Source organism: Urocampus carinirostris, chromosome 11 (assembly GCF_059441175.1).
Source record: "Urocampus carinirostris isolate Australia breed hairy pipefish chromosome 11, RoL_Ucar_1.0, whole genome shotgun sequence".
NCBI lineage: Eukaryota > Metazoa > Chordata > Actinopteri > Syngnathiformes > Syngnathidae > Urocampus > Urocampus carinirostris.
In genome coordinates this window covers 7,776,707-7,803,182 of record NC_142359.1, presented here as the reverse complement: position 1 = coordinate 7,803,182, position 26,476 = coordinate 7,776,707, and the positions used below count along the sequence as shown (strand labels likewise).

The window sequence follows — 26,476 nt, the reverse complement described above, 5'->3', positions numbered from 1 at the left end:
AAATCATTGTTGTGGCATTCTGAGTGAAAAAGTGTGATGATGAGATAACCTCGAATGCCTTTTCGTAGGTCATCTGTACCACTGGTGCTCTGGCGATAATGTTTTGGCGCACTCACTGCCACTACTCAGGTTTGATTCCCATTACGTTTAATGTTTTGTGATTTGAGTTAGCGGCACATTTCAATGCAGTAATGCATTGCATTAATATATTAACATATTATTCCTGTTTATGCATTAATGCATTGCATTAATATATCCCTGTACACACGGAAGCTCTTACCTATAGTCTGGTGCGCCTTGTATTTTAAAATATATGACAAAATACTATTTTTTGGGAGGTGAGCCTTATGATACTGTGCGCCTTATACTGCGTAAATATGGCAATTTTGGAGTGACGTCACGATCCTCCTCACCATTGAGACCCCCGCAAGACAAAACGTTTGCAATATTTCTCTTTGTAAGCCTCGGGCGCATATAACGAACAGGAAACAGATGAGTGGCAATGTGACAGATGAAGCAAGGATGACAAGGGAAGAAAAAAATGGATAAAGCTAAAAGAGAAAGTGGATAATTCATGTTCCCGTCGGAATACACTCAGTGAGGGTCTGCTAGTCAAGGTGAGAAGCAGAGGACACTCCCCCCCTCCTTTGCTTTTTGGTTGCTGTGCATCTCCCCAGCTGTTAGCGTTAATGTGTTTTGTGTGTGAAGGGGGCTTAAACTGACAAAATAAAACCATCTGTTTTCGATTATTTTCAGTCGATATTCGTATCAATTATGTCACATGTCAGCATAGGTATAATTTACCATAATTGCTAGGGATGGACTGTGTGTAGTCCAGAATCTTTTGGGACCGTTGTGACTCTCCTCTATTTTTCTGTGTGAATTCATCTTGTCAGTTCTACTGTATGTGATAACCACTGCCTGTAAAATAAGAATTAAAATTAGAGTGCTCTATTATTATCATGGTTTTAACATGCCATGAAAAAATAACAAACCTAAAATGTGATTTAGAACAAACACAACCCCTTAATCCATCCATCGTCTTCCGCTTATCCAGGGTCGGGTCGCGGGGGCAGCAACCTTAAAAAGGAAGCCGCGACGTCCACAGTGCTCTCGTTTGCCCGCGTCCCTGCGTCCTAGACGCATAATTTTTGCTGGGGACGCATAGTCTCAAATCAACGTGCGTCCCCGGGACGCAACTTTTTTGACACAAAATTGTCTTTATTACCCGATTGCATTTTTTTTAAACAAAGATTTACCGCACTCCAAACTTTTTGTCGGGCAGATCCGGCAGATGTTGTTTTGGTCTCGCGGTTCGAGTTTTCGTCTGCATGCCGATCTCGAGTTGTGTGGTGAAAAGTCCGTCTCTTTTTAGAAACCCGGCTTTTTCGGCTCAACTCATTCAAGAGAGCCGGCTCTCAAACGGCTCACTTGCTTTGATGCATTATATCACGAATTATTATGTTGTATAAAGAAGTTAAGAAAAAAAGGAAGTATAAAAGGAGAAAATGAAAAAAAGACAGGTTTGTGGTTATCCCTTCAATTGGTATATTACCAACAAAAATTTGATGCAGAAAATGAATTAATAATTTGATGATTAAAACTGAATGAATATATAGATTTTTATTATATATTTGTCACCGATTTACAATTTCAACCTCGATAACACTAAATTTTAAGGACCCATATATCTCTGTTGGGACCCATAGATTTTTGAGCATCCGAGTCCCCGGGACTCATCACTATTCAGAGGTAAAATGAACACTGCGTCCCTATCCCCAGCCACCTCCTCCAGCTCATCCGACAGGATCCTGAAGCGTTCCCAGGCCAGCTCAGCGACATAGTCTCTCCAGCGTGTCCTGGGTCGTCCCCTGGGCCTCCTGCCGGTGGGGCATGCCAGGAACACCTCCCGAGGGAGGCGTCAAGGAGGCATCCTTATCAGACGCCCGAGCCACCTCAACTGGCTCCTCTCAATGTGGAGGAGCAGTGGCTCTACACAGAGTCTCTTCTGGATGACTGAGCTTCTCACCTTATCTCCAAGGGAGAATCCAGACACCCTGCGGAGGAAACTCATTTCGGCCACTTGTAACTGGATCATGTTCTTTTGGTCATAACCCACAGTTCATGACCATAAGTGAGGGTAGGAAGGTAGATCGACTGGTACATCGAGAGCTTTGCCTTTCGGCTCAGCTCCATCTTCATCACGACGGACGGGTACAACCCCTTAATAGGCAATTTAAAAAAAAAGTAATTAGAAACCCCACACAATTGTACTTATTTCTGTTTGAAATGGAAAACTCTGATGATTACTGGAACCAAAAATGCAAAAAAAAAAATCACATTAATTTCATTTCCAGCTGCTTGTCCTGACTAGGGTCACAAGGGGTGCTGGAGCCCATCCCAGGGACGTTTATCTTTCACATGAAGCACGTTTTTTTTGTGCTATAACATGAATTCACATGGATATGTGTCACCAAATATACTGAAGACAATATGGATTCCATTTCAAATAGTTTTTTTAGAATTTTGCTTTTCTTCCAGTCACGCCCTGCCCTGTTTCAAAACTTTATTTGGCGTGTCGTCACTGCACGTGTCGTATCGACGCCGGTCAATACATTAGACCTCTTGAACGTGTGCAACTCCTAGGTTGCTCACAATTTCTTGTGCCCGATCAAAGAGTAATCATTCCCCTTCCCCCTTATTTAATGTGTATTGACTTTTTGCAGAGGTCCCACATTAAAGCTATTTCCTGGCAGAGCGCATGAAGGGCTCTGTGGTTAGTTATTTTGACTGCCTTTTTGTTGGAGGAAGCCTGCTTGCGAGGTGTTGTGTGTGTTCTTAAACAGGTGCGACATGCTAAAAATGTCCAGAAATGTCCCTCCCTATAGTGCTCCTCAAGCACAAAAATATAACTTTGGGAGCATGACAACCGGGAGCAGTTCAAGGCCACATGTTTTTAGCAGGTTTAAGATGCAACAGGTTTAAGATGTACTTGTCAGAACCGGAACAGGAGGAGAACCCAAATGCGTGACGTTTCTCACACAAGATTTTATTTTACGGGAAATGCGGCAGTCATGCACGTTAGGCAGCAGTCTGGCGTGGAATGACAGGAAGCCAGAGGCCGACGAGATTGATACCAATTGCCCGAGCAGATATCGGACTGATGGGGTCGATACCGGACAGAACGGGACAGACAGGATTGATATCAAAACAGGATATCGAAATTAAACAGGACAAACTAGACGGGGATAAAACTGGAGATTAATAATAAACATGACAAAAATAGACGGGAACGATACCAGACAGAAAACACAGGCAGGAAACCGAACAGAGTCAAAACCCACGTCCTGCGGGTGCAAAGGTTCGTTGACGGACTGACAAAGGGTTAGTGAGAGCACTGAGCTTAAATAGAAGGGAAGCCAATGTGTCTACGAGCCGCAGCTGGCGCCACACAGGCGGGGCCAATTGGGCGCCATGGCAACCGTGACAGTACTAGTACACCGAAGGGGGCTGATAAGTTTGTTCTGTTTTTAATGTTGGACAAAAGCAAAGGAGATTTTATAGGATACGAGTTCATATTTTTAATAGTATCGCGCTCTGCTGTTTATTGTTTTGACTATTTTGTCATAGTCGTTATCGGTCAATTATGTTGCAGTTCTTCAGAGCGTGGAATGAATTCTTCATCAGAAGGCTTGTATCGCTGTTCTCTTTGCAAGTTCAAAATCCATTTATGTCTTCTCTCCTTAATTTGAGTGTCTAGTAAACTTTAAACTCAACAGGGACCAAGGGATAACCAATAGACACTTTGTCGTATTTTCGCCCCAAGAAGCAAACGATGAAAAGGTTTTGAAGATTCCTCAGTGTAAAGGCTCGGCAGACAGATGTGTGTCCGTCCCCCGTGTGCACGCCGCGTGAATAATGCACCGACTTAAATGAGAGCGTTGTCACACAAAGTACCACAGCTAACGACACCCTAGGGAAAGGGAGGGGGAGCCGTGATGAATCTCCGCTCCTGTTTACTAATTGAATGCCCTGTCGTTTGCAAACAACTAAAACGACAATTTCCTAAGGAGGAATATATGCTGGCGGAATATCAGCCAAGCTTCAGGTGAAGCTCCCCACATGGATGGAATCTGAAAGTAGGAGGAGAGAGAAAGAGAGAGAGCAAAGTCCTTATTCAAGCCTTTTCTGCTCACCCGTCACATCAAGGCTCCAAATCAATCCTGCAAATTGGTTTGTTCCCCGACAAGGTTACAACATGACGGAGGGATGCAAGAGGAGGGTCGGCGGGGGGAGTGTAGTGTGAACTACCAGAGGCTGGATCTAGCGTCAGAGGCGAAAAGAGTTGGCGCCGGATATCCCGTTGTTGACATATTGTCAAACACAATCGCGTAAATGCACGTTTGTGCACTTAAATCCAAAAGCGGGGTCGCTGGACCATCCAGAGAAACGGAAAAGCGAGAGGCTAAGCCTGATATTGTTTGTTCCAGGTGAAGCGCGGAATAACGGCACCCTGGGCATCAAGATCCCGCTCCAGTACCCCTGTCATAATGAAATGTGGGCTCCATTTCCCTTCGTGGGCTCAGCCCAAATGTGTTATTCCTCACCTATCACCTTTGTACGTGTCTTCCAGGAACACTTCACGCCGGAGTGCAAGTTTAAAGAGTGCGTCTTCGAGAACTACTACGTCACCTATTCGTCCATCCTGTACAGACAGACACAATCGGGCCGGGCCTGGTACATCGGCATCAACCGGGACGGGGAGGTCATGAAGGGAAACCGCGTCAAGAAGACCAAAGGAGCCGCACATTTTCTACCCAAACTCATTGAAGGTAGATCCACAAGAAGAACGATTTAAAATATAATTCAGTCACTGCCAAAGACTCATTTTCTTTTTTTTAACTCCTTTTACACAGTTGCCATGTACAGGGAGCCGTCCCTGCATGACGTGGCCGAGCAGAGTCCGCCGAGGAAAACCCCCAAGACTTCCAGTGACTCGCCCGTACACCCTAACGGCAAGAAAGACCCTCAAAGCAAAACCAAAACCTCCTCATCCTAGCGCTGTGAGAGGAAACGGGGTTGCGGGAGCAGCGAAGACCTTGAGGACGTCTGAACAGGGTTGGACACTGAAGATTAAGTCCTCTCCTTCTACCGTCACCTCCCAACCTCTATGTGACTACATTTTGGGAAGCAATAACTCCAACAAGTGGTGTGGCCTTCTTGCCATTAATGCTGTTTTTTTGGTGGTTCCTGGTTGGTCCAGCATCTAAGCAAAAAGTCTTCCTGGCATTTTTCCATAACTGGTGGAATGCTGTTTTTATCTGATTGGTTCCATTCATGTCTTCCATGCATGTCAGCAACGTTTTGAGAAGCCCTGTGTGTGTTTGTGTGTGCGCTTGTGTGAACATTTTCAATTTGGACTAGGGTTTTTTTATTCCCTCTTGATTTGCACTTTAGTGTGTCAACGTTCCAAAAAACTTCACAATGATACAGACACAAAATAATTATATTCCCCTAAAATCAATTTATAAGTAGTACAGCAATACTGTTGCTCTTTACGCAAGTAAATATTGTTTTATTTTAAGCAATAAGCACCAAATTTAATTTAAACTTGAATTCACTCGTTTAGCATTGCAACTATTGTCACATTTGCTCCAAGCCAGTAATTGTTAAAACACTCCTTTCGAGAGCTTAAGACATTAATTAAATCGTTAAATAGACCTTCAGGTTGCCATGTTTAACCAGTCATCCCCTATGGATCACTAAGTCCATTAATTGTTTGACTATTCTTCACAAAGTAATTACAGAAATGTTAATTAAACGCTGCCTCTGCTAGAACAAAATTAAGACTTAGGTCAGATAATGCTTTTGTGGAGGTGCGAAAGATTTAACTCTGCAGCAAAAGGAAAGAAGTGAATGAAAAATTTTGGTAAATGTTTTATTCTAAGGGCTGGGACATTTTTATGTTGCAATATTTTGGGAAGGGCTGATGGCAGAAGTTGTGTTTTGGAGAACACTGACAAAATATAATTTAAACAAGTATGCGTGAATTTAGGGGTTTAAAAGGTACAGAAAGACGTCAGATTGTGGATATCTCAGTGAAAATGTTACCCCGAGGTTTGAATGCCAAAAATAATGCAGTGGTGCTTGAGATATGAGCAAATTGACCTCAAACCTCACTCGTTACATATAATTATTTGAAAGAAAATATTGAACAGAGAAAGTCAATGTAAGTCAAGTCACGTACATCCAGTATGTATCGAAAACAATAGCATTGTTCAGCCAAGAGTCCACCAGCTTAAAGCTAATGACAACATTGTTAATTCCTTTCATTTATAAGGCTTAAGGAAATGATAGCTTTATCCTTCTTCTTTCCTCTACAAAAATATATATAAATCCTACTTGAGTTCTAAAAACAGGCCCAGACTGCATTATGATTGCTTGATAAAACCAGGCAATTAAGTCAAATTTAAAGTGAATTTAGACTGTAAGTAGTTGTCCCTGGGGGATTAGTGGTACTACTTTTCCGTGAGAGATGATAGGATACGCCCCCAAAAATGACAAATTATTACGATTTCTCAAGTCACCTCTGTAAAATGACTCAAGCACACACCGGTTTGCATCCTTGCCTTTATGCATTGGCTTTAACGCATCAACATGGATAAATTGTCTTTGCACTTGAATATACAGATATGGGTTGAATGATAAAATGCCCAAGTACTGTGAATGCATCCCTGGGGAATCCCTCACCTGAGTCTGACTGCAGTGAGGGTCATCCTAGGCCGAGAGAGAGAAAAACAGAAATCCTTTACATCCATACCAACTAACCTCGATGTGCTAAAAATGGTTACTGTATAAGGTGTGTGGGAGGCTTAGCCCGGAGATACGTAATGAGCGTGTGTCTGAGAATCAGTGCAGGAAAAATCAATGAGTGAGAGAAAAAAAAGGAAGCAATAAACACTATTAATAAGGTGTAGCCATCACAAGGTCTGGGATGGAGAATGTGTGTGTGTTTGCTTGTGTGGGGGTGAGTTAATGTTATTATTGCAAGCTCACGTGTATAGACTTTGATTTGTATATGCCCTTGTGCGTGTGTGTATGTGTGTTACTTTGCGCTGGAGTCCCTTCGCCACATCTGCAATGCAGCAGAAAACACCCCAAAAAAAAGAAGAGTTAGTGGGGTGGGGGGGATGAGGGAGGGGAAGCTCTAACAAAAGATTGACACTGTCGTTTTTCTTCTCCAGACTAGTAAAGCTGTATGATTTCTTTTTTTAAAATCCTGATTATGTTTGGGACTCAGTACACACTAAACTGTGCAAACCGGTTACTAGATTGTGTTACATGCTGCATTGCACTGTGCGAGCTCACATACTGTACTTTACATACAGTGACCTTTGCAGCCACAAATCCACTTTTTTCCTTGCACGCATGCACACACACAATGAATTTATCCCCCAAAGGAAATGCGGCACAAAATCTTTGTTTCTGATTCGGCATTCAGCGAAAATCCACAAATGAGTCAGGGTTTCTTTTGTTTTTTGCTGTTCTTTGTACTTCATGGACACTATTTTCTAGAAAGTCTCCGTCTTCCAACTTCATTTTGCTCCCAGCCATTAAAGCTACAGCAACACTATTTTTGTAATACAACGAGATTGGAAAATATATCCGATAACTGTGTGAAGAATTATAACTATGTGAGAGCGACATGGAAGCCAGGCAATGGACATCCGTGCCTGTGTGAGCGTTGTGTGTTAAAATTTTCCAAACTCATCAAGATGGGATGACGACGACTAGTTTGCATGCGTCAAATCATGTAATGGACACAAAGGAACTTTGCCCTATATTTACTCTTCAAAACCTTAATGGCCTCCTCCCTCAACCTGCCGCTAACCCTTCCAAATCTTCACTCTGCAGTTGCAATATGATATGCATTTATTTCTATAATAACTTACACAAAGTAAAGGGTGTCATTGAATAAAGCAAACTAATATATTTGTATGATTGTAACACCCTGTTGTCAGTGTATTTTTTTCTCTGTGGGGTCAATTCACCAAAATAAAAGATGGTAATAAGGCGGGGACACTCCTAATTGCAAATAGTGTAAGTGTGTCTCGCGCCGACATATCGATTTTCATACGGTAACGTCAACACTTGTTGCTGATGCGTATGATCCCGAGAAAAACAATCCAATTTCCGATGAAACGCGAGTGATCTATTGTTGATGCTCCGCACACCCGTTCGTTGTTAACACTTTGCTTCTATGCTAATTAAATTGGCCGCGGACCAAATGGTGGCTGGAGCGGGTCATAAATGATGCTGCCGTGTTGCTGGTCGCAGCTAAGGGCCACGTCTCTCGTTTGCCAGTTTGGACAAGACCCTGACCACGTCGCCAAATTGTTTTACAAAGATTCCAGACTATCAAAAAACCATGATTTTGTTTAAACAGCTCTTGAAGCGTCATCCTGGATTAAGGGGCAATAAAAGGTAGCTGTAAAGAATGGATTAAAGGAGATACATGAAAGTGGTTATGCGCCAGGATACACACAAACACACACTCAAACAGGCTGCCCCCTCCTTGTCTATCGTAATTGGAGCAGTCAGCAGTTGGCCTGTCCGGCCTGACTGACAGACAACAACAGTCCACTCGGACTAAAAGTCCCACTCAAGTCGAGACTTCCACGGCAGAAGACGACAAATGATTTCATTTTGACTCGGTGGTCTGTTGTTTTTGTCACGATGAAAAGCACAACGGATCTGTTCCTGCTGCTGTGTTGTCTATGCAGCCTGAGTTCACTTGGAGGTAGGCAACAGCAGCATGGGTCACATGCATTTATTTCCTGTGTACAGTACAATGTATAGGTGTGCGTGTTTTCTGTGAAGTTTCACAGTACATCAAGTGTGTGTAGTACTATTTCATGCTCACAGCAGTCAAACTAAAATTCAGAATCAGCCATTTACTGCATTGCTATTCTGATAAATGTATAAGAAACTATAAACTATTGATTCTCACTGAGTGAATTCAGAACAGTACTTGGCAATTTTACGTCATCCGATATAAAACAACCAAAACTGCAAAACTGGTTTACTTTTTACTCCTGTGCTTCACGTGAAATGGTAGTTGAAGGTCCAGTCGTACTTTCAGATTAGCTAGTGGTGTTCCTGTTCAGGAGATATCAATGGTTGCCCTCATATCTGGAATTAACCATAACTCTGAGCTGTACTTTTCCCTGGGCTAAAGTAAGTAACTCAATAAAAGTCCAAAATGGAGAGGCACGGGACAAAGAGAAGACACGAGATCACCTGGTCTTTATGGACCAATGACATCTTAGACAAGTTTTTCCAGGACTTTTTTCTTTTGTCATTGTTCACCCTCCAAAACTGAATAACTAATTGGATGGCATTGCATTTAAAGAGATTAGCTTCAAACTTTTTTTTTTACAAACAATTGATTTGTGACTAAAAAGTAAAATGAAAAAACATTTGGTTTCAATCCTTATGACTTTAAAAACAATACGATGACCTGTTTGTCGGACTTTTTCAGGAGCGGGATACGCCGAGCAAGTGCTAACAAAGGAGCTCTTCACTAACTACAACCTCAAAGTCCGGCCTGTACGCAACCCGATGGAACGAATAGTGGTCAGAGTGGGCATGACACTTTCCTCATTTGTTGGAATGGTGAGTAAGAGTTAATGCATGCAAAGAATTTCGACATTGTGTCGTATTATGTGGATCTTACGTCACAATATAAGTTTTGCAGTTTCAGTAAGCGCTCCACGTTGCTCAGTGCTTGGCCCAGCTGTCCGTCTGACATTCCTTGCTGGGTTTTAAATAGCCGGTCGGCTTCACTTAAAGAGACACACATGAATGCATGCATGAATAAGTCACCTCTTGCCTCTTGAATCAAGTTTCTCTATGTGATACAGATCTGAACCAAACAATGCATTGATTCCCGTTTCGCTTTTTATCTCCTCCAGAATATGAAAAACGAAGAAATGAGCACTGTCGTCGTCATGAATTTGGTAAGCACTTGATCAAAATGTGCCCTGCATCCGGACCCTTCTTAAAAGAAATCTGCCAACAGGAGTGGAGGGATTCCAACTTGTCGTGGGATCCCAAAGAACATGACGGGATTGAGGTGTTGCGTATCCCCGCTTCAAAAGTGTGGCTACCAGACATTTATTTGATCAACAAGTAAGACTTGAGACACATGTGTCAAACTTAAGGCAAGCGGGATAAATGTGTCCCAGCACATCATTTTATGTGGTCCACGAGACAATCCGGAGAGAAGCACAAGAGGAAATGAGTCAAACAACAACCAGCAGATTTAACTAATTCACTGGATGTTGCCAAAGCCAGGCGCCACTTGCAAAGCATCCACTGTAGCTGCATTTGTTGACTACTTTTAATTATCCAGAGAAAATGGAGGAAACCCACATAAAGGAAAAGTCACAAACACGCTGTTTCGGGCAATACAAAAAAATATGAAAGTAAGCTAAATAGCTTTGTAGTAGTTAGTTTTAGCTACTTTCCTTAATAGATATTTGATCTAATAACAAAGTTTCCCTGCCCACTGCCCGATGATTGCTGGGATGGGCTCCAGCACCCCCGCGACCCTACTGAGAATAAGCGGTGTAGTTAATGAGATGAGATGAGACAAAGTTTCCATATTCAGGTATACATTTTCATTTAAAAAAATTAAATGAAAAAGTAGAAAGACTTTCAATTTATCTTTTTTCTTAAATTAGTCTTTGCATGTTATTTTTCTCACTATACAGTCTTTATAAGTTTCCCCAAGGTAATTAGACTTCAGGGGAAATTAATTATATTGTTGTTTATTTTTTGTTTATTTTTACAAATCTTTGGTGAAGGAAAAATATTGATGACAAATAAACCCTCAATAATTGTTTTATATTTGAATCTGACATCCATCCCTAAAACATGATTTATTTGTGAGCCTCCGAAAAGACCCCCAGACCTCCAGCTAAGGCCCATATTTTATGCTTTTCATTTAATGGTATGGCCCCCGTGAGAAAGTTTTTTTCTACCATGTGGTCCCACATTTTCTAAGCAGTGTACAAAGGTTGGTTTTCTCTCTTTCTAGTAACGACGGCGTTTTTGATGTAGCGCTGCATGTCCACGTTCAGGTATACAGCAATGGCAGGGTGACATGGACGCCACCTGCACTCTACCTGAGCTCCTGTGGCGTCAGAGTGAGGAGAACACTCAACTTTTTGCTTCTATGTTCCATGACCAGACATTTGAAGTTTCCATTTTCTGCTTAGGTGACATATTTTCCCTTCGACTGGCAGAACTGCAGCATGCAATTCCGCTCATACACCTACGACTCCACCGAGATCGAGCTGCAGTACGCACTGGACGCAAATGGCAAGGAGATACGAGAAATCGAACTAGACGAGGCCTTCAGCGGTGAGGTTACGAGCAATGCTCAGAAGACATTTCCTTACCAAATGTTTCTATTTTAAATACTAGGAAAGGTGTTTGATTACAATTTCATTCAGCTACATTTATTTAGGTAAAACATGGATAATTGTGCGTCCCCAGAGAGCGGAGAGTGGCATATCAGACACAAGCCGTGCAGGAAGAACATGAACAAAGACCTGTACGAGGACATGAGCTTCTACCTTATCATTGAAAGGAAGCCGCTCTACTACGTGGTGAATATCATCATCCCTTGCATCCTCATCACCATCATTGCCATATTCAACTTCTACCTCCCGCCGGATGCAGGTACGGTTCGACGAGTCCAATCGACATGAGCCATCACCTTATTGTCTACTTTGCTCTTTGCCTTAGGTGAAAAGATGGGCCTTTCTATAAACGTTTTGCTCACCCTTACCGTCTTCCTGCTGCTGCTGGCCGATAAAATCCCTGAGACCTCGCTCGGGGTTCCTATTATCGTCAAGTACATCATGTTCACCATGATCCTGGTGACATGCTCCGTCATCCTCAGTGTGGTTGTGCTCAACCTACACCACCGTTCACCCAACACCCACATGATGCCCATGTGGGTCCGCAGGGTGAGAAGACCTTTGCAGGAAAAACATTTCCCCGTTGCTCACTGAATTCAGAGGTTTACGTACGAAATTCCTCTTGAAAGTACATTCTCGATTACCGTACTTTCCGCACTATAAGGCGCACCTAAAAGCCTTTATTTTTTTCAAAAGCTGACCATGCGCCTTATAATACAGTGCGCCTTATTTATGGGTGAATATTAAATCGCCAAGTTTTCCAACTAACTTGCAGCCGCCGACTAGATTTTCCCCCGAACGCCAAGTAGTACGCGGTATATGCTGGGATTTGTTTACCGACGTTTTATTGGCTAACCAATGTGTCAATCATCATTTGAATCGATCACTATTGGCTAAAGTTATTCGGAGGTCAAGGGGCGGATCCTTTTTATCATTTACAGGCTGGCATTGGCTTAAACGGCAAAACAAAGCCTGCAATTGGTCGAAAAAGATGAATGTGTACAGCACGTGGCTGACGGCATAGAGAAAGCATTTTTTTCTATTCTGTATTTGTACATATTTTATTCTCCTGGATTTACTACCCTCACGGATATAAGAGGACATTGGCTGCACATTATTATGAACACAACGACTTCGGTAAGCTACTCCGGGTTTTATATTGTCCCTGTATCTTGATTCAGACTGAACTCGATGTTTCTGTGATAAGCGGTGCAGATAATGGATGGAATGGAGTGTCTATTTTTAAATTAAACTCAATTCCAAATGTTTATTGTCATATGCACAGTAAAGTTGCGAGCGAAAAAGAAAATAGAAACAAAGGAATGGTTGGCAATTCTTGAATCCCAAGACTTTAACCCTCCGAATGATGGAACGATGCATTTGAGTGACATCGTACGGACACCGCATCCGCTCGTGTTCTCGACACGTATTTGCGTCTTTGCAAGCTTTCGGAATGTTAAGGGGGGAATAAGTTTGACTGAACTATCTGACTGTTTTGTCGACGTTCCCATTGTAGCGCCTTATAATCCGGTGCGTCTTATGTATGTCAAAAATAGGACCAAAAACTATTTTTTCGGGGTGCGCCCTATAACCCGGTGCGCCTTATAGTGCGGAAAATATGGTATTTTGTTTCCACCACAAAATTCGCCCTCTAATAAGTCAAGGTCACCTTGAGAGACAAATATCTAGAAGATGGATCACAAAACGGGCACACTCGTTCTCTTGGGTTTGCATCATCCCACAAATTCAGCATTTTGACAAATGTTTCAGGCCTTAACAATAGAAATCAAGCAAATCAAATCTAATTTGGACCACACAAACCTGGTGCGAAGTCAACAAAGTCGACCTCTTTTTCCACAGATATTTATCCACTTGCTGCCCCAATACCTGTGTATGCTACGCCCCAAAGCAGAGGTACCCCTACCCCTTAAAATGCTGCCCGCCCATCGGGAAAAGAAGGCGTTTGCCATCAACAAGGCAGCAGATGAATACTTCATCCGCAAGCCAGACTCCTCCATCTTGTTCCCTAAACCCAACAGGTAAGGCCACACCCATTAGTGATGAGGTCACAGTCATTTCTGCACACCCCTTCATTATTTTATAAGAAAAGCTTTATAATGAATGTGAAGAGCAAAAGGTCAACCGGTAAGGGTCTATAAGAGCATTCTGATGAGGCCGCAGTATGGCCCGAGGCACACATACACACGCGCACCTAATTGGATTTAGTGCACGTCTTGGCACCAGGCACAGCCAGTTTTAGTTGAATTAGTCTAATGAATTGTAATTTTCTCCTCGCTGAGGTGCCACTTTAAGCACTGATGGGGTGAAAACCAGAATAGAAAAACTTGCAATACCAACAAGTCTGTTCCTTTTCCCTTATCTCTGTCTGGCCGACCGATGAGCCCCCTCAACCCCTCCCAGAGGTCAAAGTCTCTTTGCCAAGACCACCACTGCATTGTAAACTCATGTAGTGTTTGAATTGAATACCAAGCAGGTTGTTCCAAGCTCACGTCAACATGACAAGTGGAGGCACACTGTCCTCTACTGGTCATTGTTGAGGAATTGAGCATAAAATTGCCACTGGTGGACCCAAATGCATGGAAGCTTGAACAGAGGTACAGGTGCTCAAAAAAGGATGGTATTTAAAAATAAATGAGGAAACAAAGTAACCAAAAAACAGATAGTCACAAAGCAAAAAACAAAATGTCCAAACAAAGAGCAAACCTGACTATATCCAAACCGGAAAGAAAATACAGAAATAGAAATGAATATGACCCAACACAGTGTGCTCTCTGAGCTGCCAAATAAGGCTTGGGACAATTAGGGACATGTGTGGTGAGATTGGGCTCAGGTTTGTGCGGTTCAGCAACCTCCCTCCAGGTAGAAGCCACTGAGGAAACTTCTCCTCACCGCCGGGATGCAGAACAGAAGCGGCTGATCGACCTAATCTTCAGTGATGTGGAAGCTTGCCGTCGGGTCCTTTGGTGGTCAGGTCATTCTGTCCGTTCACAAATTCAGGGAAGGAGGAACAGCGACAAGGGGTGCTCAAAATAAAGATGGCATTTAATTACAACATCAGGAACACAGTAACGAACAAACAAATAGTCACAAGAGAAATAACAAAATGTCAAAATAAAGACCAAACCTGACAATGTCCAAACCAGGAACAAAATCTAACTTGAAAAGGAAATGCAAATGGCAATTGTGCTGTTCTAGCTGTCAATAAAGTTTCGGTATAATTCCGCCCAGGTTTGCGGAGATTGGGCTCGGGCGTGTTCAGTACAGCAACCTCCTTCCAGTTTGGCACCCCTTGGGGAAGGGGACATGCCTGTTCCTCATAGAATGTTACACTGGAAATTCAAATTCAAAAACAGTTTTAGGGCATACAATCTCTGAAACTCTTCAGGAAAGACCAAAATCCAATTGATTACGGACATCAAGATGGATGATTTGATTGCAGGTTCCAAGCAGAGGGCAGAACATCTGACTTGAGGAAATTCATCGACGGGCCCAGTAGCTACCTTTCACTGCCCCCCGAGCTCAAGTCTGCCATTGAGGCAATAACGTACATTGCTGAAGCACTACAGGCCGAGAAGGACTACGAAGCTGTAAGCTGAGAACCATGATAGTTTGAATTATTTTGATTAATATTATGGTGTTTAACTGTCCCTCTGTGATTCTTGGTCCTAGCTGAAAGAGGACTGGCAGTACGTGGCTATGGTGGTGGACCGCATGTTCCTCTGGATATTCGTCATCTTCACCACAGTGGGAACATTGGCTATTTTTATAAAGGCCAGCCTCAATCGAGCACCCACTGATCCTTTCTAACCTGAACTTGGGTTAAAATCCAACAGCCTTTGTCTGTACTACCGATATTTGTTGAAGGATTAAGTTGAGGTTGGGTGAAAAACTGTTACAAGATATAAGGGTTGAGTACTTCAGCAAACCCTGTACCCGCACAGAAAATCCCAAGCACAGATTCAAACTTGGAGCCTCAGGACCAGAAAGCCAAGTGCAAGCCGCTAGTGAGGTTCTGTGCCAGAGATATTCATGTGTCTTCATCTCCGCCAGAGCTTGGACCCAGCGTGGCAAAACTATTTTGACGTGGTGTCAACAAATAAACACAAGGCACAGCTGATGCCATAATGACCCAGTTGTATGCTTTTAATTTTCTTGTGTCACAGTGTGCCGCAGTGCACATGCTTTATGGATATTTCTGTGCCTAAACTAATCCTCTTTATATTTAAAGCACTTCTGTGTGTTTGTACAGGGAGGCTATTCTTGTGTTGCAGCTGTGAATAGCCTATACAGGCGACCTTTTGGTATGATGTTTTTTCTTTCTATTTCTTTGCTTTTCCAAATTCAATAAAGATCTGACGTGAGACTATGGACCATGTTTCATCTGCTTAGAAGTTTGCAAGCCATAAACACAAGCAAGCAATTTGGCATCCGGTATTTGAATTCCCTGACATTCATAACATACTCCAAAACTGGACAAAGAATGTAGGTCTAAAGCCACACTAAGAACATGAGCTTACTGATTGTAGTGTCCTGAATTTGTGACTTTAAAGACCATGCTGGTGTAGCCATAATGGCTCCTTGCGTTACTATAGCCGGTGACCGCGAACAAGTGAGCTAAGTTGGAGATGTTTTCCTTTTAGTTACCATTACCTTGTGGCTGATTAATGTCCTGCTTGTGTTTCCCCCCTGGAGACCCTGACCATTCCAAGGTAAGTGTGAGACTCGGACCCAAGATGCAGTAGCAGTATGATTTGTTATTCTGTAGCATGCGTCCAACTGAGGCCTGTGTGTTGCAATGCATCGTAATGACTAAGACGGTGCAAGTGGAAACGTTCTGTACAGTGTAGGCCTTGCAAAAGGCACCTTGGAAGTTTGATTCATTGCGTGATGGTAGAATTTGCATCAAGTGAGGTCAGAAAATAACTAATGTTTGGTCCACCTAACCCATTTATACCTTCCAAAATGTATATCCATTGTTATAATGAATGACACACCATTTGTCCTTTATCCCCATCTTACAACCAGTGCCCCTCCACTTCCTCTTTGTTCTTCCCCACCCACTGTTCCGACATTCTCAGATTGGTGCGCACCAACAGGTGTCTGCTCCAAAGGCTTCCCAGTACAAACACATTCCAACCCCTTGTCACTCCCAGCACCAGTACCCAATCAGACTGTGGTTCCCCAGCATTGAGGTATGATCCAAAGCAGGCAAGTAAAACCAACAGGGAGATTTTTATTGGATAACAAATTGCCAAAAGGTGCCATATAGATAAGTTGATTTGTCAATATTTCCTAACCGAAGATACTGGATAGCTGCATTCACCTGGGAGAAGGTACAAAAGGGTGAACTCTGGCTCTTTGGACTACCACAAGAAGATCAGCGGACCAAATAACATGAAGAACATTTGCCTGGAAGGCAGCAAACTCATCGTAATATGCTATTGTCTGTCTTTTACAGGTAAGGACATTATTGCTTTATGAAATTATCCTTTCATGAATTTTAGAAGAGATTCGGATCCAAGGACAACCATATCTAAACTCAAGTTCATCTCTATAAGTTGAATTATTTGACCTTACCCAGACTACTAGTGTAATCTTGCGAGCATCGAACTGCTTATGCAGATCGATGACGCACTACATTTCACTTCTTAACGTTTTAGATGGTTTTATTGAGCAATAAAGGCTGTCATTGACGTGCACAAGGTAAATGGATGGCTGCATTTGGCCCAGAACAAACAGGGCTGCACACTTCCACCTTACTAGTGGTTCGCCTCAGATCACTTAACAATAGTGTAATCACCTTCAAAACAACATGATTACGCTCTCTCTGGCGAATTCAATCCAATATATTACCCCTCATTGTTTGATAATCAGTCTATTTGGGCACATTTGGCACTGGTATCCCAGACATCCCTTTGTTCCCACTGCATATCAATAACATTAGCTCAGTCACCTATGCGACCGGCACACACTACCAGCACCTGCCCAGCTTACCACTTGTTCTGCATGTCCTATCTGTCCTTCTTTCACTGTCCCTCGTTTGGTTAGGGCACATACAATATGACAAAGAAAGGTCAAGTCTAGTCAGACTTCAGTGTCCATAAAGTCAAACAGCAATTACTATTGAATCTCTGTTTGCTGTCCATACTTTGTTGCTCAGTGTGCTCCGGAGAGCATCAGCAACAATAACTTTTATATGTTGGGCTAGGAGCCTCGGAAATAGAGCGGAACCTCCATCAGAAGATATTTAAAAACTACAACTTAAAGGTGCGACCAGCTCTGTACTGGGAGGAGAAAGTCATGGTACGGGTGGGAATGACTCTCTCCCAGCTCGTCAGCTTGGTAAGCACACGCATGTATTGTAAAAGAATGGAGGCATACACACTCAAACATGCAAATGTAGCCATAAATGACTAATGGGTGACCTTGGATTTGTGCGCTTACCTGATCACAGAACGAGAAGAACGGCGAGATGACAACCAACGTTTTCATGAATATGGTATGAGGGTACAAAACGCATTATCACTGCAGCCAAGTTCACCTGTCACTTTTTATGCACCCCAAATTATTTCTCACTGAAGTTTTACCTTCAATTTTACTTAGTCTTTTGCTTGCTGATAATGAGAATTGTAAATCGGGGGGATTTGAATATAAAAGCAGAATAAATTAAAAATTGTGATTTCAATGATTATTGAGCAGGCTGAATGAAAGAGGAGCTATATAGATCCTGTTTCAGAAGCTGTGTGATGAAGGTCTAAATGTCAGATGTTGGCAGGAGTGGAAAGACTACCGTTTGTCGTGGGACCCCAAAGAATATGACAACATAAATGTTTTGAGGATTCCCGCTAACAAAGTGTGGCGCCCTGATATCTACCTCATCAACAAGTAAGTGTCCTCTTAACTGATTTAGAGTATCTTTCGTAATAATAATCACAATTTGTTTTCATCCCTGCAGCAATGACGGACAATTTGATGTAGCTTTATACGTCAATGTATTGGTGTACAATGACGGGACAGTAAACTGGCTTCCACCGGCCATCTACCGCAGTTCTTGTTCAATAGAGGTACAGTCTATTCTTACTGGTGACAACAGTCTGCCTCCTGTTTTTCTTTACAATCAATGAACTTTTCAACAGGTTGCGTACTTCCCTTTTGACTGGCAAAACTGCAGCATGGTTTTCCGCTCATACACCTACGATGCCTCCGAAGTGGACCTGCAGTATTTTCTGGACGATGATGGGAGGGAGATCCAGGAAATAGTCATAGATGAGAATGCATTCACGGGTTTGTAACGGACTTTAATCACATGCCCCTTATTGTTTTTTTTCTCCTTAGCATTCCCTCCATTTTAACAGAGAACGGTGAGTGGAACATATGCCACAAACCTTCGAGAAAGAACATCAAGGAGGATCTGTATGAGGACATCACCTTTTACCTGATCATAGAGAGGAAACCTCTTTTTTATATCATCAACATCATTATGCCTTGCATCCTTACAAGCGTCTTAGCTATTTTCGTATTCTATCTTCCACCTGGGGCAGGTACGAAACTGAAGTTAGGTTTTCATGTTTTACTAAATGTGCCAGCAGGTATTGTCATCTGTGACACTTGACTCCTAGGAGAGAAGATGACCCTCTCCATTTCAGTTCTCATCGCCTTGACTGTCTTCATGCTTCTGCTGGCGGACAGGGTCCCGGAGACTTCATTGGCAATCCCCATCATCGTCAACTATGTGATGTTCACCATGATCTTGGTCACTTTCTCCGTCATCCTGAGCGTGGTTGTTCTCAACTTGCATCACCGAACACCCAGCACGCACATCATGCCCAGTTGGGTTCGAAAAGTTAGTTCGTTAATTTTCAATGCTTTTATTGACTTCAACCCAATGTTGCCTGCTGTAAAGTAGCCTGTTTAAGTCTCATTTCATCTCATCTCATCTCATTAGCTGCACCGCTTATCCTCAGTAGGGTCGCGGGGATGCTGGAGCCCATCCCAGCAATCTTTGGGCAGTGGGCAGGGGACACCCTAAACGGGTTGCCAGCCAATCGCAGGGCACACAGGGACAGACAACTCGCTTGCTCATTCACACCTAGGGACAATTTGGACCGGACAATCCACCTGAAATGCATGTCTTTGGAATGTGGGAGTAAACCGGAGTGCCTGGAGGAAACCCACGCAAGCACGGGGAGAACATACAAACTCCGCACAGGAAGTCCGGTAGCTGGATTCGAACCCACACAGGAGGTTCCCAAGACCTTAGAACTGTGCCGCACAAGCGCTAACCACTGCGCCACCGTGCTGCCGCCTGTTTAAGTATTTATTCATAAATCTCTGACTTGACCTTTTTGGTTGCTACAGGTGTCCACACTTGCTTAATACATTCCCTTTCATTTTGTTTCTGAAGCTTTAAAACCATCCAATTCCCAAACCACTTCAGTGATAATCCGTATAGTCCAGCTGTATTTGAATTACAAAAAATGCCACGACTTTAAGAACTTGGAAACGAATGTACTCCTTGAGTCAATTTGATATATTTTCAAACATTTACAATATATTGAAATGTTGCACCTGCTCTAAGACGTCTGAATTCTTACATTTGCCTTCCAGTTCTTCATAGATTTCCTCCCCAAGTACATTGGCATGACCCGGCCCGAGCAAGAGGACTCTCTCATGAAGGAGGATTCCTATGACCAAACACCCACCACAAGCTTCAACGGACGACAGCCGGGAGGGGAATATTTCTATCGCAAGATCAATCCTGATCTCGTCATACCATGGAGAGGCAGGTAATGTCAGGAAAATGTGAATTTACCACAAATTGTGCATTCCCTTTTCGACAATGGGCTTCATTTGGTACATCCAACAGATTGTGTCATTCAAGCTGAAGCTAATAACCCGCCCACACTCGCCGGCTCTTAATCCGTCATTTTGGTTTGGCATCAAGGTCTAATCCCATCAAGGACGTGTGAAGATTTGTGCAGTGACGATCGTTTGTGTCATACTCAAGTTTATTCCTTCATCCTCCTTTTCTTAAAGGACTGTTTAAGGCGAGGTGTCAATCTTTGCACGCTATTTATGAGGATTATTGAGTTATTATTAATCTGTCATCAGGCAGCACATATTGCCGCTCCATTCCTTAAGCATGCGCTCAACTTCCGACTGTTCATTTGTATGTGAAGGTCAAAGGTTCAGACAAGTCATTGCTGCTGTTGTCACTCAGCGCTCAGATGAATGACACAAAAGCATTTGTGCCTTTCTCCGCAAACAACTGTCGACAAAGTGTCAATAGTACAACTTGGGCGTTGTTGATGCTTTTGAAGTAGGAAACAATTGAATTTTCTTCTAATGTTTAGATGTGAGAGTCCGGTTCGGCTCCAAAGGCTTCCTGAAACAGACAGCTTCTGTCTGATCCTTCCACCTAACCTGAAATCAGCCATTGCCGCTGTCACATACATGGCCGAGCAGCTGAAGAAGCAAGATACTGACGATTCGGTGAGAAAAGTGGCTTGCCTTAAAGAAGTGAAGGACCCTTAGTTCTTATATTTGTTCCTTGAACATTTAGTGACTTATTCCCAACAATCAGTTTGTTTACATTGTGGGAAAACTCTTATTAAGATCTGACTATTTCTGATATTCAGGTTTGGTAAGCCCATGTCATGCACATAGATATATAAAGCTGCTCTTAATTGGACTGCAGATAGTCTGAATTAGAGAGTTGAGATAATCCGTTCAAAAATTGTAATTATCTTTCATTTAAAACAGTTCTGCTTATTCAATGTGTTATTTCTTCCTGGTTGGGACTGCAAAGAATCTGTCTTATGTTTCAGACACTAATTGTACAAGCTAACTCGTTAAACAAGCCTTACAATAACTTGATTTCCCTGCAAAATTTTCATTGTCTGCCACTATGACAAAAAGGCCACACTAGTACATTCAAGTATATAGAGTAAACCCATGCTTTTGGCAAGCAACGTACAAACACAACTTGTAAACACACAATACAAGGCAATGAAGCATACTGTTGGATCAAGAAGGAAACAACTGCAGTACTTTATTGATTGTAGCAAGTGAAATGAATTTTATTTAGTGTACAAAGTTAAATGCTTGTGGTTTGCCTCTACCGTTTCTGTTATTACCAAACGTATACAAGGTTAACTCTTATCCGTAATCTTATAAAAGAAATATTCTTATTGATCCAAATTTTGAATTATGTTCTTATTTTGACTAGTCCCTGTAGGTTAACCTTCGCAGTCTATTTTTCTTATTTTATCAGATTTTTTTCATGGGTGTACTCCTGATCGACCCGTTCTTAATACAGAACAGAATTTTGTGTTGGTTATTGGTGGTAAAGATAATATGCTTTTTATTGATTCATTCTTTTTTGATGATTGTGACCAGATGACCGAAGACTGGCAGTACATTGCCCTTGTGGTGGACCGACTCTTCCTGTGGCTTTTTGTGATCATCACCACACTGGGAACTTTGGCGATGTTCTTAGACGCCAGTTTCAACTACACTCCTGACAACCCATTCCCGTGAGAAGGCGTGAAATTACCCTGGTCCATTGTCCATACAATTGTGAAGTTTTGATTGTTTGTTGTGTGGTTGATTAAATTCAACTTCCACCGCTGCTCAAAATAATTTTACTTTTTGATGATTAGTTAATATATACAGTGGAACCTCGGTTTTCGAACGCCTCTCAGTTCGAACAAATCGGTTCTCGACCAAAAATCTGAGTTCGAACACCGGTACGCTAAGGGCGATGCTGAGCGGCGTACGGGTGTAGATTGCCCCCACCCCTCGTGAGCGCGCACTTCTTTTTGCTTTCGTTTTTAATATCGGTGAACGGAGTGTTTTAACCCCTAGTTATGCCTCGGAAGAAGGTCGGTGCAAGCAGCAAAGTTGCTACAGGTGAAAAAAGAAGAGTAGTGCATACAACTATTGCATTTTAGAAAGAAATAATAGCAAAATATGAAGAAAATGTGCCAGTTTCCCTTCTTTCGAGGGAATAGAGCATGGCTTCTGCAGACCACCACAAAGGTAAGAAATCCTATTCATAAATCTTTTCTTTATCCTTTAACCGCTCACCACTTGTTGTGGAGACCCGGGTGCTAAATGACGTGTAAACGACCTGATTTTTTTATTTTTACACGTTTATGTTAGCGTATTCTTTCGTACGGAAGATTACGCTAACGCGAACGTACGATTAGCCCGGGTTAGCTTCATGTTTACGTTCGTGGTAAACATTCAGGTTGTTGGAACGGATTAAAACAATTTTACTTTTATTGGGAAAAACGATGTTTGGTGATCGACCAAATCGGTTTTTCGAACAGGGTTCTGGAACGGATTATGGTCGAGAACCGAGGTTCCACTGTATTTAATTTCTGTTGGTCGGGATCACTTCATTACAAAATATTTAGTTGTTTGTTGTTTGTATTTAAAAAAAGTTTTACATTTGATTCTGGTCCACAACAACACATTCCGCGAGCCTAATTGGCTAACAGAGTGTCTGTGATGTCGCCGACCTAGAGTACTTTGAGGCTTGCTGGTGTGCAGCAAAAGGTCAGAGGCAACAGGGGCATGCTGTGCAGGGACAGCACACACAAATGCGACAAATATGTTATTTTCGCCACGGACAAAAGAAGGCCCCTTTGCTATTTCCAGATCACAGGACAACACTACAGTCCACTGGTTACTGCCCAGCTACTCCACTCAAGTTGGGCCCTGTTGCATAAAGGATTTCAGGAGCAAAACAAGAAAAGGGCGCCGTCACCCCTCGTTTTTCTGGGGAAAGCCATGCGTGGGCGCTTTCTAGTTAAAGCCTTGCAAACTTTCAGGGATACTTTGAAAAACTTCACTGGTTGGATTAGCCCACCTCCTTGTGAACTTCATACAAAAGGCCACAGAAATGTGGGGGGGTGAAAGCCCCCGTGCATGTGAAATTGCTGTAAGTGCTTGTCTGTGGGCTGATTTTGAGTTTCTTCTCTTGACCACTGAGCAACGTGTCTTTACTGCTCTAATAAAGAAGTCAGAGTGCAAGAAGAAGTCAGGGAGGGGGCGGCTTTATAGAGCAATGCACTGTTCTTGTGTTCTTTGCCAGTCGAAACCATCAAATAAATCAGGTTACCAATGGCGACAACATTGGAAGGCCCCAGACTGTCTAGAATGCCTTTGCTTGTTTGTCTTCTCTATCATGGAAAACATACATCAAATGGGGATGTTCAGAGCAACAATAGGGTATTTCTTGTAAGAGGTACAGAAGAAAAGATAAAAGGTCAGGAGGATTCAAGCGGGTGACATTATACTATTTGTTTTTAAATTCATAGACACCGTTTCAATTTCTATGTATAACTGATGAAAAAAATAACCACAACCAATGGGGAACTTTACACAAGTTTTGCGTACAAACTCACATAATAGTAGCGCTGAGCGATATGGCTCCCCAAAAATCTCAATTTTATCGATTGTATACTATATACATTGCTCCAAAAAGAGTGATAAATTGTTCAAAAACAAACTGATCATAGGTTGTGACCAATTTAAGTAAATGTCATAGGTAACTAGTTAAGTGCAATAATTGAGTACAGACGCTCCCCTACTTACGACCATTCGACTTACGTAAAACGGTAGATACGAACATTTTTTTCGGGATGTCGAAAAATATCCGAACATTGCTGTAAATTAAATTTTGTATTTTGTACACCTTTTTCCAAGTAAAGGAAATTACTGTAGTGCTTCTTTCCACTGCTACTGGCATGTGGCGCTGTGAGAGGTCACCCAGCATCCTTCTGGAAGTAAAAAAATTAGCTTCCTCTTCCTAGTTTGTGTATAAACAATCTATATTGTCTATACTATGTCTATACTGTCTTCAGTGCAGTAAAAACGTTCACATTTTTATTGTTTAATATCTAATGCATCCATTCAATATGGTTGGTGTAACGTGTAAAGAAGAGGCGAGCTGTTTTTTTTTAAACAAAAGTGCAAAAAAAAAAACTGGTCGCAATGCTTTTTTTTTCGGCCACTTTTTACAGCGGAGGAGGACCTCTTGAAGCGTATCTTCCAAAAGTAAGTTCAACTCAACTTTATCTTTATAGAGCATATTATTTTATGAAATGTTTATTTTTTAGTACAAAAAAGTACACGTTACTTATACAAACCTTAAACATACTTACATAAACCTTAAACATACAAAATATAGCACTGAAGCAACTTACGAACAAATTTAAATAACGAACGATCATCCGTAAGATATTGAAATATTGCTGATTATTTCATGATTTACACATTTTCACATAGAATATTTTTTAAATGTTGAAATAATCAAATCCATTTCAATAATTGCTCTACTCTACATGATATCTCTCAAAAGCCAAGCCTCATCTGTCACTTAGGTCAAACAATAAGGCACTCTTAACCAACACAAAGCAAACTTAGATCACTTATCGATCTGATAAATTTGAAGTTTTGTGGACACTCAAAGTACGGAGAAAAAACATCAATGGATTTTGAACTTGAAATAAGAACAGGGAGAGAAGCCAAACCACATATATGATATTCCATCCTGTTCAAAAGGCTTTCCCCCGGAGCCCTTTTTTTATATTAAATGCCCTAAGTTTCAAAAGCAGATCCGCCATAAAGGGTGTGAGCATCAAAGAATAGCAATGTGATCTTCCAATACTGACAATGATGTAAACCGTTCATAATAGTCGAGGAACAACTTTGAGGAATGAAAGTCAAAATAACGAAATGGCATTCTATTCAATCTTTGTACAGGCATGTTTGCCTAAGAGGCATTTTAACCATTTATTGACCAAATATCATACAGACAGCTTGGAATTTTGGGGGTTATTTTGACCATAAAAGAGTCAGAAATCATGTTATAATTGATTACTTTTGGCCCTTTTTTCAGAACAACCAAACTTTAAATATCTGCCAATATCTACCATAAATATGTGTTAAGACAATCTAATAACAGTTTATAGTAAAAATAAAACAAAAAACAGAGACTGTAACTGAACATGAACACATTGTTAGACAACACAAACTGTAGATATAAACTGTCATAAATATCTACAAAAGAAAGATTTTGAGTCTTGCTCTCTCTGTTGTCCAAATATCGACAACTATTTTTCACCATGACCAGGTATTTAATGGGCCTGTGTGGTAGAAGTAAAGCAATTCCTGGAAACAGAGACCCACATCATACATAACCAATAAGTATCCAATTCATTGTCCCTTTGACGGTCAAAACTAATAGATTAATGTTCAAAGGATTCAAATGTTTTTGTTTTTTTATTGGTTACAGATAACAAAAAATTTTTTTTACAAAATGCATTACTTGTTATGCCCCGTCTGTGTCATTTCTTGCCTGTGATTAGTCCATTGCCACATGAGGATGCCTTTAAGATCCATTCAACACATGGACTGAGCAATTAGGGAAAAAACACTGGACCCAGACAAGTCCTTGTCCGTGTGTACAGTAAGATCAAACATCTAGTTGGATCCGCCCATCTCTGTCTGTCCCTCACCCCCTCATGACAGTTAAAACATCTTTTTTGTTCCTTTATCTCTTTGTTTTCCTTATCCTCACTGTAAAATGTGGGACTGGAGTGCCATGTCCAGTTTCGTTGTCACAATATATCCCATGTTGTAACAATGACAATAAAGGTATATTCTATTCTATTCTATTCTATTCTATTCTATTCTATTCTATTCTATTCTATTCTATTCTAAGATAGGATTGTGGGAGGTTGTTGCCACCTTGTGGGTGTTTTGGAGAACTATATCGGTTCAATTCGATGTGTTTATGACGGTAACAGTAATTCAAATAGCGCTTATAAAACGGGGGCGTTGGGGCCCCTTTGGTAATAAGAGGGTTAACTGCCATACCAATAAATATTCTTCCACGAAATGGCAGATGGTAAAACATAGATATGCATCCACCAAAAGGTAATTTCCTAAAGTAA

At 41.8% G+C, this 26,476-nt stretch overlaps 3 protein-coding genes across 3 annotated transcripts in view; all 3 read left to right on the top strand.

Moving 5' to 3' along the window:
• The window catches only part of fgf11a (fibroblast growth factor 11a), a 70,665-nt gene extending 63,867 nt beyond the window's left edge, over nucleotides 1–6,798 (top strand). Inside the window, exons 4-5 of the mRNA XM_088346878.1 lie at nucleotides 4,634–4,832; nucleotides 4,917–6,798. Of these exons, the coding sequence (XP_088203004.1) occupies nucleotides 4,634–4,832; nucleotides 4,917–5,059 (342 nt within the window). The 3' untranslated portion in view covers nucleotides 5,060–6,798. The remainder of the gene's footprint in view (nucleotides 1–4,633; nucleotides 4,833–4,916) is intronic.
• A 1,874-nt stretch (nucleotides 6,799–8,672) lies between these two features.
• chrnb1 (cholinergic receptor, nicotinic, beta 1 (muscle)) lies at nucleotides 8,673–15,796 on the top strand. The gene is made up of 11 exons (XM_088346873.1): nucleotides 8,673–8,800; nucleotides 9,542–9,675; nucleotides 9,975–10,019; nucleotides 10,082–10,191; nucleotides 11,102–11,210; nucleotides 11,283–11,427; nucleotides 11,563–11,748; nucleotides 11,815–12,038; nucleotides 13,350–13,528; nucleotides 14,950–15,097; nucleotides 15,180–15,796. The coding sequence occupies exons 1-11, from the start codon at nucleotides 8,737–8,739 to the stop codon at nucleotides 15,315–15,317; spliced, it is 1,482 nt and encodes a 493-aa protein (XP_088202999.1). The 5' UTR covers nucleotides 8,673–8,736; the 3' UTR covers nucleotides 15,318–15,796.
• Nucleotides 15,797–16,859: 1,063 nt separating this feature from the next.
• Nucleotides 16,860–22,055, top strand: chrnb1l (cholinergic receptor, nicotinic, beta 1 (muscle) like). Its single transcript, XM_088346622.1, has 11 exons — nucleotides 16,860–16,968; nucleotides 17,719–17,852; nucleotides 17,965–18,009; nucleotides 18,286–18,395; nucleotides 18,466–18,574; nucleotides 18,647–18,794; nucleotides 18,866–19,051; nucleotides 19,130–19,353; nucleotides 20,118–20,296; nucleotides 20,864–21,002; nucleotides 21,909–22,055. The coding sequence occupies exons 1-11, from the start codon at nucleotides 16,905–16,907 to the stop codon at nucleotides 22,047–22,049; spliced, it is 1,479 nt and encodes a 492-aa protein (XP_088202748.1). The 5' UTR covers nucleotides 16,860–16,904; the 3' UTR covers nucleotides 22,050–22,055.
• Nucleotides 22,056–26,476: the final 4,421 nt, after the last annotated feature.